The following is a 12,174-nucleotide window of genomic DNA, read 5'->3' as shown; positions in this document are numbered from 1 at the left end:
AGGTTTCCAAATGGGTAAAAACAAAGCTAACTCCCAATGAAACTATTTAGGGCCATGAGTACATCTTTTTAAATTGGATCAGTAAAGTTATTTCTCAGAGAGCAAATAAATCTACAGGATCCAGGGTTTTGGTGATGCATCTCTAAAGCAGCAGTCCTCAAGGTACTTATGAGAGAAAAAAAATATTAAAATGAACATTAATTAGGCTTTCATCAGTACACACACTGAACATACAACATGTTCAGCTTGTACAAGCTGTGGTCAATTTATAAAATCTTTTCTTAAGATGTTGTCTGGATTTTGGCAGGACAAGAGTGGAAAAAGAAGGTAAGGTCACTGTGATGAGTCATCTTATAAATAGCACTCAAAGAATACTTAATATTGCCAAACTATTAACATGATGGTGTAGTTTATTTTAAACTGTGTGGACACTACATTGTAGACAACATGCTGAGTTGACAACTACAAAAAGCATGTATACGTTAAGTCATATTAACAGAAGCACATTCTATAAATGCCACTGTATGCAATACTGGTTCCTGGTTGGCAACCTTCAGCCTCGAAAGACTATGGTAGAAGCCTACAGCACCCGGTATTAAGATCATTAAAACATATGTGAATAGCTGATGATTTGTCTAAGTGGCATGATAAACATTAATTTTCCTGTGTCAGTGAGGATGAGGCACATACAAGGCAAAGGTGTTGCATGTTTTCCGAATTCGATCTTGACATCTAGGACTAGGAGCAGTGAGGGTCCTGATGAACGAAAAGGTGTTCCAGACTCTCTCTCTCTCTCTCTCTCTCTCTCTCTGTGTGTGTGTGTGTGTGTGTGTGTGTGTAAAAGGTGACAGTGTCAACTGTCTGTAGAATAACTAATCTGAGCAAAAGCCAGTTAACTTCTAAAGGACAGACTTTTATGTTCTCCCAATGAATGTGAAAGAGAAAAATGAGGTCATGTAATCAATCATTTTAATATAAACAGTTCATACTTATTTATAATTCCTTACTGCAACAAATTATCATGAAGTACCAGAAACTTTAACACCCTTTTTTCTCAATTAACAGCCACTTCCGTGTTGCATCACTCCAGCCAGCTGTGCGCCCAGAGTTCTGGACAAATGTGGCTAGAAGGTGTGTGTTTTGGGGAAGATCGGGGAGGAGGATTAGCGGCTCCCAGGCGGAATGGTTTGCCTCAGTCGCACCTGGGAAGCGGTTTTTGGAGTGCAGCAGTCGGCACTTTGAGCACCACAGAACTATACAATGTGCCAAGCAAGTACCTCACTAGAATTTTATCATTTTATCACTTTTTAACTCATATTTCCAACACAGTGGAACACAGGCAGATCTTGAAGAGTAACTGCCAATCAGAGAAGTCAGCACTTGGCTACCTGGGTCAGTGGTTTATAAGGCAGCTTCATATGTTCATATTTTATAACTATTTTGCAGAAAACACATCCTTTTGGAGAGTTCTAAGCATATCCAGCTTCACTTAAAAAAATATACATACACATACACTTTAAAAATAATATAATAAAGTGCTTACCATTGCAAGAAAATGAACTTTGCCAGTCCTTAAAAACCACATCCACTAATGTTTAACCACAAGTACTGTCTGCCTATTTAACCACAGTTTGCCAAAGACAACTTAGCAGCCACCATTTTATTGTTTGCAGAGGTTTATGTTGCTAAATCTCATGATAGGTTAATACAAATCAAATTTCACAGAGCAGACACATTTATTTGAACACAGAGTTACTCTATCACAACAGTCTGGCAAAGTCTTCAAACAGAAAGCAACAGAAGTTTGGGTGGTTCTACCCCCAAACCATAAAGCTATTCAATATGGAAAGTGATACCATCGCCTGTAGAAACTGATATGCACTGCAAGTTATGCAGATATTCTAAGCAATGTCAAATGTTTATTTGCTAGAGATACTGATGCTCATAACAAATGCAACATTGTAAAAATACAAAGCTTGTTTTGAATGCTGCCCATTTCCCAAGATGGGGGGACAACTGCCCCTTCTCTCTCGCATAATATAAGGCAGGAGAATTAAGTCATTCTATTAATGGTGGGCAGATGTGAGGAGGTGACTGTTCAGTCATTTGGGCTGCAGCACAGTTTGACAGTGTATATTGGGTAAGAAAGTGACCCTGCCTGCTTACCCACAATAGATGTCTGAGATGAAGCTGGTTGCTCTTGTAGGCCAAGTAGGGTATTTTTACCCTTCACTTGACTGACCTGTGGTTGAACTTTTTTTTGCCTACATCACACTTTTTGAGAGGATGTAATGCTTCAGACAGACTGAAGCATTACAGTCTGTGTCAGTCTGTGTCAGCCTGGCACATATAATGCAGGCACATATAATGCATATAACGTTAAGCACAGAGATTGGTGGGGACTCTGAGGTATGTGAATTGGTCAAAGACAGGGAGCCCAGGACCGATTTCCAGTGTCTGTCTGGCTTGGGAATGCTGGCTGGGAAACTTTTGGACAAGAATTGTAAAGCCAAATTCAAAAGTATGCTCAGCTTGGGAAGGGCTGTGCAAACTTTCCAGATAAGCATAGACCAATGGTTCCCAAACTTTTTCAACTGGCAGCTCCCTTGATGTACTGGGCCACTGGCCACAGCTCCCCATTAGAGCTACAATCCTGTACATTGTATACGGCAGCAGGTTTTTTGTGAGGATTCCACTGCTCCCCTGGCTGGCTTCTGCGGCTTCCCAAGAAGCCATGGCTCACAGTTTGGGAACCACTGTATTATCACTGACAGTCAGGGTAGGAGTGTTCAAATGGGGGAATGGGCTGTCTCCTTCAAGAAAGGAGACCACACTAAATGGGGGTAGAGTTCAGGTGACTCAGGACCCACAACAAGTGACATGTACTAAAATTGACTGGGACATTACATTCCAGTTATTATCATTAGCTATTCTGCCAGTGCCAATTCCATTTGCTCAGTGGAATATGGTTGAAAATTAGATTCCTCATAAGATCCTGCATGCCTTTTCTAGAGAGGAAAGCATTAACCGCTTTGCTATGACTGAAACATCTAGAACCAGCTACTATGTTACCCTGCCACCTTGTATAGATGAAGTTTGTGGCAGCCTAGCTACTTGAAAGGATGCTGATGCTAGCATGACATCATCTCTCCAGGCTAGTTGCCTATTGGGACAGACAATGCATCTTGCTGGCAACACTTCTAGCAGCCTCTGCATTATTGTGATATGTGCTTCAACTTGAGCCAAAACATGAGAGGTTTCCAGGTTGAGAACTTCAGCTGCGTAGCAAGTATGTACAAATTGTCCCTTTTTAAATACATTTATAAGTTGTCCTTTTCATTTCTTTAAAAGCAATCTTCAGTTATCACTGTTAATGTGACTAATTCACTGAAATTATCTAATTGGCTATATATCACATCATACTATATCACATTGACTGCTCAGTATTTTCACTGATGCCAAAATCTTAACTGACACTGACATCTCACTGAAAAAGATAGTTTAATCCCTTCTTCCACACCAATCCTTTCAGTTCTTGTTCCTGTCTTTTAGCTGTTGAGCAGACTGCACATTTATCATTATTCAATAATATATACTTTTATATTTAAATACTACTTTTCAGCAAATGTTATTCACAAAGTAGTTTACATCAGTGGTGTACCTAGGCCATCTGTTACTTGGGGTGACCTAAAATTTCGGCGCCCTCCCTACAATAATTAGTTAATTACATTTATTATTTGCAAAACTATGTGACTTTAAAAAGTGATTTGAAAAGTGATTTTTTTAAAAAATCACATAAGAACATAGGAAGAGCCCTGTTGGATCAGGCCAAGGTCCATCTAGTAAAGCTTACAGTAGCCCACACCATTATAGCAAATCCCAGGTTTGCAGCATTAGAAAGCACATGTGAGAAAACCACAAGGCCTGATTTGCAGCTTGAGACAACATAGTGAGAGCACCACAGATCTGTAATTGTGCAGTCTCAGAAACTCATGGAAGTAAAGGAGAAATGGCCAGCAAGATGGGAACAGCAGGAATGGCTGATAGGGTGGGGGAGCAAAACTACAGCAAGAGGTGAGCTAAGGGGGTGGGGGCAATCAAATTTGCCCTGGCAGACACACTGTGGCTCAGAAGGAAAAGCCACAAAGAAGATTTTAGCATAGTGCTATGCCAGCCCGACTAATTAAAAAAAAAAAGGATCCACGTGGGAGAGGGGGTGTATCGCAGCAGTGCCCCCTCCAGCCAATCCTGCATCAGGCCTGGGGCTTTTGCCCCCTTTGCCCCCTCCTGGTCTGCCACTGGTTTACATATAGCTAAATAAATGATTCCCAAAAGGCTCACAATCTGGGGGGAAAAAGCAAAAAGGAAACAATCACTGAGAAAGAAATCAAACCAGGGTGAAGTACAGTTACTTTCTCTACACTAAATAAAAGGACACCACCTTAAAGGCGTCTCTTTGCCTGGTTAGCAGGAATACTTTAGATTTATTTATTTATCTAAAAGATTTATATCCCGCCTTTCCAGAGCTCAAGATGGTTAACAAATTCATATTCAATACAACATAATTGTCATGCATTTTATGGTGTTTTATAATAGTAAAGCCAAGCAAGTAATCAATAAAATTCAAAAGCATCTGCACATTTCCTATCAATCCCCAAAGCAGCATAGAGCAGAATGTACAGGTCCAACCTTGTTATACATGGATTTTTTATACAGATTTGTCTCAACACAGATGGCCGCTGCCAATGAGAAGGAATATGCTGATCCCTAGAGAAAGTGAAAAATGCATCCCTTTAAAATCGCGGTTTTAAAAAACTGCTTTTCTTACTGTTGTGGACAGGCAGTCGGCAATTAGAAATATAAGTAACCTCTCTCACTGAAGAATGGAATGCGGAAGTAATTAAATGCTTTTGCATTCCATTCTTCAGGCAAAGCAGGCAAGGGCAGGGGGTTGCTTGCATTTCTAATTGACTGCCTCTCTACAGCAGCAAGAAAAGCTGTTTTTATACTATGATTGTAAAGGGATGCATTATTTTTACTGCTTTAACTTAACACTTTCTTGGTATCTGCGGGAAGTCCTCAAACCAAACCCCCACAGATGCCAAGGTATGACTGTAGAGTAATAACAATATAAATGACTAAAAGCAAGCCTCCAGAATAAGACAGCCAAAGCAGCATTAAATAATAAAAGTCATAATGCGCCAGCAGTGAGAATACATAAGCACGTGAGCATACACCTGCACCCCTCACCTCCCCACCCACTCTAAAATGAGTAACTCATCACTTCTATATTTTGGCCTTCGCAAAAGCCTCATGACTCTTTGCTTCTACTTGTCAATTCTAAATGATTTCCCTTTGTTCACGTCAAATCTCTACTGACCCTTATTCCATACCTCCTGCAGACAGATCTACTGCATCTGCTTCTCCATGGCAGATTTGCCCAACAAAATACAAAATGTGCTACAAAATGCCAGTCTACACAAAGAGGTATCTGTGGAGGGTACTCACTTGTTTGTTCTTCGTCTTTGTGATGGTGTCTGAAATGGGTTTCTTCCTCTCTTTAACAGCTGTTTTAGAAAACAGTTCTTCAAATTCATGATAATCTATGGAAGGCTCTTCAATTTTTTCCCACACAAGTGAAGCACTAGAATCTCTAAAGTTAAGCAAAACTTTAACTTTATGCAGGGCAATGTCAAGTCACAAAATGTGGCATGAAGTTAGATAATGAATATTAATAAACTTAACTGTCATTCAGAGTAGCATTCAGTTTTTTCTAGTTAAAACTATACTTTTTTTGAAAGAAAAAAATGAAATATTGACATTTTTTCAAATATTAAAGAAAATAGGTTGCAAATTTTCTACTTTTTAGTAGAGATCAATGTGTATAGATCTGTCTGTTGCATCACACAAGGAATCTATCTTGATATTGCAGAGCACAGTCAAGAGGAATAACATGGCCTGGAAAATAATTGTTTCCCAGTTCACAATAAATTAGGTTAAGCTGAAAGAGTAAGTTAGGCACACAAAAAAATACTTTCACAACACAGAACATAAAGTTTACACAGTGTCAGCTAACCAGAACTATGGAAAGAGCTCTTAACATCATCAATCAGTGTGCAGTTCCTGCTATCTTTGCTTCATGTTGGAAACAGATTTGCCCTGAGAGGGGGGATTTAAATTGTCATACTTGATTCCTTCAGATTCTCATAATGCTCCTCTTTTTCCATTCTGAAACACAAGCTGTGATCAGCACAGTTTGAGCTAACTAGAGCTTACTTGAGAAAGAGGGTTTGAGTGTAGGGCAATGCATCAGATGGTGAGGGAAATGAAGACATGGAATTATGTGCACAGTAGTGAACAGAGCAGAATTCATATGTAGGATCTCAGTTTAATTTTCAGAGAAGTCACATGAACATTTTAAAAACAACTCCTCCACCTCCCACCATTCCAGCCACACACAGAGATGACAAAACATTGTTAAAGCCTTTTCTTCCCACATTACAGGCTAGGACATCCCTTGGACAGCCACTCCAACATACTTAAATAGTTTTCTGTTGTGACTTCCTTTTCTTGACAGGGCTCAGCTCTGGACCGGTTTTCATGTGGAAAGAACATGTGCAGGAAATTAAGGGTGTGCTTCTGAGTATGTGTGCTGCCCTCTACTTTAACCAGCTGCACACATTTACAGATTTGAGGGCAAACCATCTACTCTGAGGGCATGACTTCCAGGAAGGCCTAAGCCCAGGCATTTTTCATTTCATAATCAAGTACCGCCTCCTGATTTGACTTTCAGCTAGCCCTGAAAAGTCATCTGACAGCATCTACACTATCTATCAAAGGCACATCTAGTCCAAATCCCTTTTAAGCAAGTTGTAGCTCAAGATGCTAGCTGGTTTCAGGAGCTTAAACACCGAACCACTGCTGAGTCAGAAGTACAGAGTGAGAACACAGGGCCAAACGGCACACAAATCACCCCCCCCCCCCATAGCAGCTATTTGCTGCAAACAGCCCCTCCTGGGGAGCTTTTCAATATGAAAATGGTGCATAAGGACCATATTCCATTACACTGAGCCAGAGAAGGTGCCCCTACAACTCTATGTAGCCATAAAAGGACAGCTTCAGGTTCACCTCCTAGTTTAAACCCATCTCATGATCTCAGATTTAAATCCATACGTAGTCAGGCATTTAGAAACCCAAGTTCAGATCCTCCTCAGTTAATGGCTGGGTTGTTAATAAACATTCTACAAATTCACATATGATGGTGAACCGAAAAGCTTTGTTCCTGCTGTGTTGAACTCACACTTCTCCCTTTGACTCATTTTGGGACATGCATTTGCAATAGCAGAAGCTTTACCACCACTGTGCATGCAAACTCAGGTACCAAATGTGCACCTCATGCTAAGACAGAACACAGCACAGAAAAAATGAGCTGACATGGTAATGCACGCTTGAAATCTCCCCCTCCCCAAGTTGCTTAATTATAAGCAAGCACTTCTCTCAGCCAGAGCCCTCAAAGGTGATTTTGTTACACTAGTAGTGGACTAAAAATGGTAAGTGCAAGGCACAAGCAAGCACTATTTAATTTTGTCTGTTCATAAGGATGGATGCTTTTGCCCAAATTAAGATGATACCTGAATCACCCAATAACAAATGGGTGTTAGCCTTCTGACATACCCTGCCGATTCATTCAGGCCAATGTAGTTTTCATTAATTGAAAATGAAATTAGCAGTACACATAAAGTCACATTCCATTACCATAAAATATCTGGATCATTAGGGCAGAGGAAGCAGGACTTTTCAAAGTCAAAGCTTGGATATGGAAGCAGCTTATGAGTTAATAATACATTATTGAGAATGGGCAGAACCCATTTTAATCAAAAGAGTCTACTCTCATTCATGTGGGATTCAAGGATAGAAGCTCAACCTCAGGTGCATAGCCTTCTTGGTGGCCTGGCACCCGGCAGCTCTCGTTTCAGAAGTTAAAAATGGACTCCTGATCTACAATGGAAAGTTAGAAAAGAGATACTTGGAAAGCTACATCTTTACCCATGCCGGGATCAACAGTCTTCACATTGTCCCTTTGTTCTATCTTAGACTCCTCTGCTGTGCGCATAAATTCTGCTCCATTCTCGAACCTCCTCCTCCACTTCATTTCAAGATGCTATGAAAATGCTGTGAGAGGCAACTCAATGCCTCTTTCAATGTGTTAGCAGGCAGGGCTTGTTCAGGCATGCAACAGCATCACTGAACTCCTGCAATGAAATTTTCATTCAGGTTGTTCAAGCACACTGATTCAGTGTAAACTGAAATACGTGTATATGTAATATTGGCTCATTTGCTGACACTTTTCCCCTTTCTTAGAAGTGCCCAAACTCACAGTGACACAGATACAAATGGAGTTGGCAAGGAATTATCCTCATGTGGAAACAATGTTTTTCTATCATAAATAGTGCATGGGGGCCCAAGCCAAATGAAACTGCAGCTGGGGCAGGGGATTAAAGGCCCGTATCTCCTGCAGCAGAGGACAGTGGGGTTTGCATGCGCCCCTTGTCTTTTTTAAAGAAAGATTTAAAAGTAACATGTGTTTTAACCCTAAAAGTCACACAGCCACATGTGCACACTGTGCACTCAAGAGATCATCTTTGAAAGCTCTGGGAAAGTGCAATTTGTATTAAAAATGGGAAAACCCACATGTAATATACATTTGATTTAGAAAAGAGCATAACACACGTTGTCCTAGGAAATAACAATGTTCAGTACAAAGCAGAATATAGTATATGCCACCTGGTAATATTTTAAACACACACAGAAAACCAGTCATCTCAGAAATACATAAAAATTAAGCTTTATAAAATATATTTCCCTAGTTTTTAAGTTCCTGAGAAAGAACAAAGTACAGCAGTACGGTTTACTGATATGTTTGGGTTCTAATGCAGGTAGCATTACACAACCTTGCTTGTTTGAGAAACGTGAAGCAAATCAACCCAACATTTCCAACATGTGTGTTACCTTTTATTATGAAGTTGAATTCTGGTCCAATAAAGAGGCTTCATTGGTCGAGAAGGTTCTATTGCATGTTTCCGGCTTCCTTTTTCTTGGTGCATCCCCATTACAAATAAACCAGTTGGCAATGGAGGGGGTAGAAATCCAGAAACTTGTGGAAGGCTAACAGCTGGGGGAGGTGGCACACCCATTCCAGGCAAAGGTGGGGGAGGAGGGGGAGCTCCTGCACCAGGCAAAGGTGGGGGAGGGGGTGGCATACCCATGCCTGGCAATGGTGGGGGAGGTGGAGGGGGTGGCACTGCCATTCCTGGTAGAGGTGGTGGAGGTGGCGGTGGAGGCACCCCTAGGCCCGGCAAAGGTGGAGGCAGTGGCACTCCCATTCCTGGCAGAGGTGGAGGAGGGGGTGGTACTCCCATTCCTGGCAGAGGTGGTGGCGGAGGAGGAGGTGGCACTCCCATTCCTGGTAGAGGAGGAGGTGGTACTCCAATGCCTGACAAAAAATGGGGAGAGGAAATAGCTGTTGTTGGCAAAGGTGGAGGTGGTGGCACTCCCATGTCCAGCAAAGGTGGGGGAGCAGGTGGCAGCCCCGTTCCAGGAAGTGGCGGGGGAGGGGGTGGAATACCCATGCCAGGCAGGGGTGGGGCAGGAGGGATCGCTGCCCCTGGCAAAGGTGGAGGGGGCGGCACTCCCATCCCAGGAAGGGGTGGTGGAGGTGGGATTCCAGCTCCAGGCAAAGGAGGTGGAGGAGGGATGCTTGCAAAAGACAAAGAAGGGGCAGGAGGTGGCAGGTCCATTCCAGGCAGAGGTGGCGGTGGAGGGATAGCTTCACCAGGCAATGAAGGGGCAGGAGGTGGCATGGTTCCAGGCAAAGACAGAGGGTGCACTGAGGCAGGTAGAGATGGTGGAGGCAGAACTCCTGAACTAGGTAAAGTTAAACATGTGCCACCTGCACCAGGCAGGGAAGTAGACAGTCCTGTGCCTGACAGTCCAGGGGAAAATCCAGAATTAGGGTGAGAGGATGAAGGGGAATGTTCACTGCAAGGAAAACTCTCAGTACTTAGAAGTGGGTGAGGAGCTGATGTTACAGATTCCTCTTGCAATAAAGGTGGCGACAAATGAGCATCAGGCTCCACAGATAGTTTCTCTTGGGCAGCATCAAATTCTACTGAAATCCGTTTTGGTGACAGAACTAAAGATATTTCAGAGCAGAAAGTGGGCTGTGGTTCAAGAGTTGGCAATGGCTGAGTTGGCCCTTGACTTGAATCCCCTTTAAGGTGGGGAGGTGCTTGTGGCAGTATGTTGGCTGAAGGCATTGTGTGTGTTAAACAATCTTCTATTGGTGAAGTCTGCACTGATTTTACAGTGATAGTTTTAGGTAGCACATGAGATTCATGTTCTAGAAGAGCCACATCAGAGAATCCTTCACCCGCTGCCTGTCTGCTCTCACTCCACTGACCTCTATTGGAAACTGGCACCTCCGATGCTGGAAATTGTTTTTCTAACTCCGCAATTTTTGTTTTCAAATCTTGTATAGTCTGCTCAAGCCGCTGAATTTCATTTGTACGCTCCTCTGATTTCATCACAACATCCTCCTATAAAAAAGGAAAGATAAATCAATGAGCAGAAAGAGAATGTGGCATTGCCAGCGTTCAGGAAGAGCAACACAGAGATCAAAAGACAGAAATTCTAGTTGTGAGTACTCTGTGAGTACTTCAGTTAATTATAAAGATCTAATCACTATGACATGCTACCTTTTTAAAAGTTACCAACTTACACCCTGTAACTTGCAAGCTGAATACATGCCTTTAAGTACACCACAAAATCTCACTTCAGAGAGCAGTACTTAGCCTTCCAGAGGGGGGTGCTGGTAGTGGTGGTTGGTTTCTTTTCTTCTTTTCCCCTAGTTTAACCCTTGAGAGTTTCTCCAGACACCCTCCTTTTTTCAAAATCTTAACATAACCCATGATGTTTTAAGCTTCCTTTTGCAACAATATGTGCTCAAAATTTGCTTTAGGAAAGATTCATAATGTGAATACAACTGTATTGAATGTATCTTTTTGCCTCTTGGATTTCACCAAGTTCATCAAATAGCAGCATTACAAAATCTGCATCCAAAGAGTACTGGAGAAGACCATGTGTGGATCCAACCATAAAAGCAAAGCTTCTTTCAATTGATTAATATACATGCATTAGTTGCTTGAGATCCATTCACTCACCCTGGAGCAAATGACAGCCTAGAAGAATGCCAAAATAAGCCTCTGTTTACCACTGGAGCCACTTTGAATTGTGATGTTTGAAAATAGCCAAGGAACAACTATCCAGGGCTCCAAACAGTACGATGGAAAGAGACTAAAGGATAACTTAGTTTATTTCTCCAATTACAGCATTTTGTGCCAGTTTTTCATTCATTAAGTTTCCAATTAAAATCATTCTTTCTTCTTTTTTTAGGAAGAAAACCAGACATTTGTGTTCACTTTGTTAGAAAGACACAAAAGAGAAAACAAGACAGAACAACACTAGTGCTGAATGGATGTACAATAAATCATCAAAGCTTCAAAAGAGACATGTATCCCCAGCCATGTACAAGCAGAAAGATAAGACACACATAGCAGATCAGGTGTTAATTGTGACATGAACTTCCAGCTGAGAACCAACTTCATCTGAGAAGCAGGCCATTTTCTACCAACGCTTATTGTACAGTAGACACAGTAGAACCAGTAGACTTGGCCATGAGTCAGTTGGTCATGTGTTACTTGGTCATGCAAAGGTTGACCGGAACAGTCTGTGCATGATGCTTTACTCTCACCAGTGCTGCTTCGATGGTGGCATTGTCAGATTTTCATACCCAGTATGGAATGTTTCAATGCCAGTACCGCTATTCCTGGTGGCTACTAATGGGAATGTGGGAACTCTTCATGTTACACAGATTCCTAGAGGAAGTCCATTTTGTGGTTACTAAGCTAAAGGGAAAATGGAGGACCAAGTTTTAACTTTGACAAAGATAGTGTGTGAACTGGACCTTAGGGTCAAACTTATCATGACATTGACCTTGGAATGCTTGGTTTTCCTTATGAAAAGACAATGTATGTGGGGGATCAAGACCGTGGAAGAGCCCTTTTAAGTCTATCCGCCACTGCTGTCCAAATCGCACACACCCACATCCACTCACTC

The 12,174-nt window shown here is 41.8% G+C and overlaps 1 protein-coding gene across 1 annotated transcript in view; it reads right to left on the bottom strand.

Annotated features, from left to right (window-relative positions):
* FMN2 (formin 2) overlaps nt 1-12,174 on the bottom strand; it is a 203,130-nt gene that overhangs the window by 120,419 nt on the left and 70,537 nt on the right. The window contains exons 7-8 of the mRNA XM_066623047.1: nt 9,010-10,595; nt 5,509-5,653 (exon numbers count right to left, since the gene is read on the bottom strand). Coding sequence (XP_066479144.1) covers nt 5,509-5,653; nt 9,010-10,595 — 1,731 coding nt within the window. The remainder of the gene's footprint in view (nt 1-5,508; nt 5,654-9,009; nt 10,596-12,174) is intronic.

The sequence above is a fragment of the Tiliqua scincoides genome, chromosome 1, assembly GCF_035046505.1.
Source record: "Tiliqua scincoides isolate rTilSci1 chromosome 1, rTilSci1.hap2, whole genome shotgun sequence".
NCBI lineage: Eukaryota > Metazoa > Chordata > Lepidosauria > Squamata > Scincidae > Tiliqua > Tiliqua scincoides.
The sequence above is the reverse complement of the archived record's forward strand: the minus strand, read 5'-3'. Positions and strand labels throughout refer to the sequence as shown.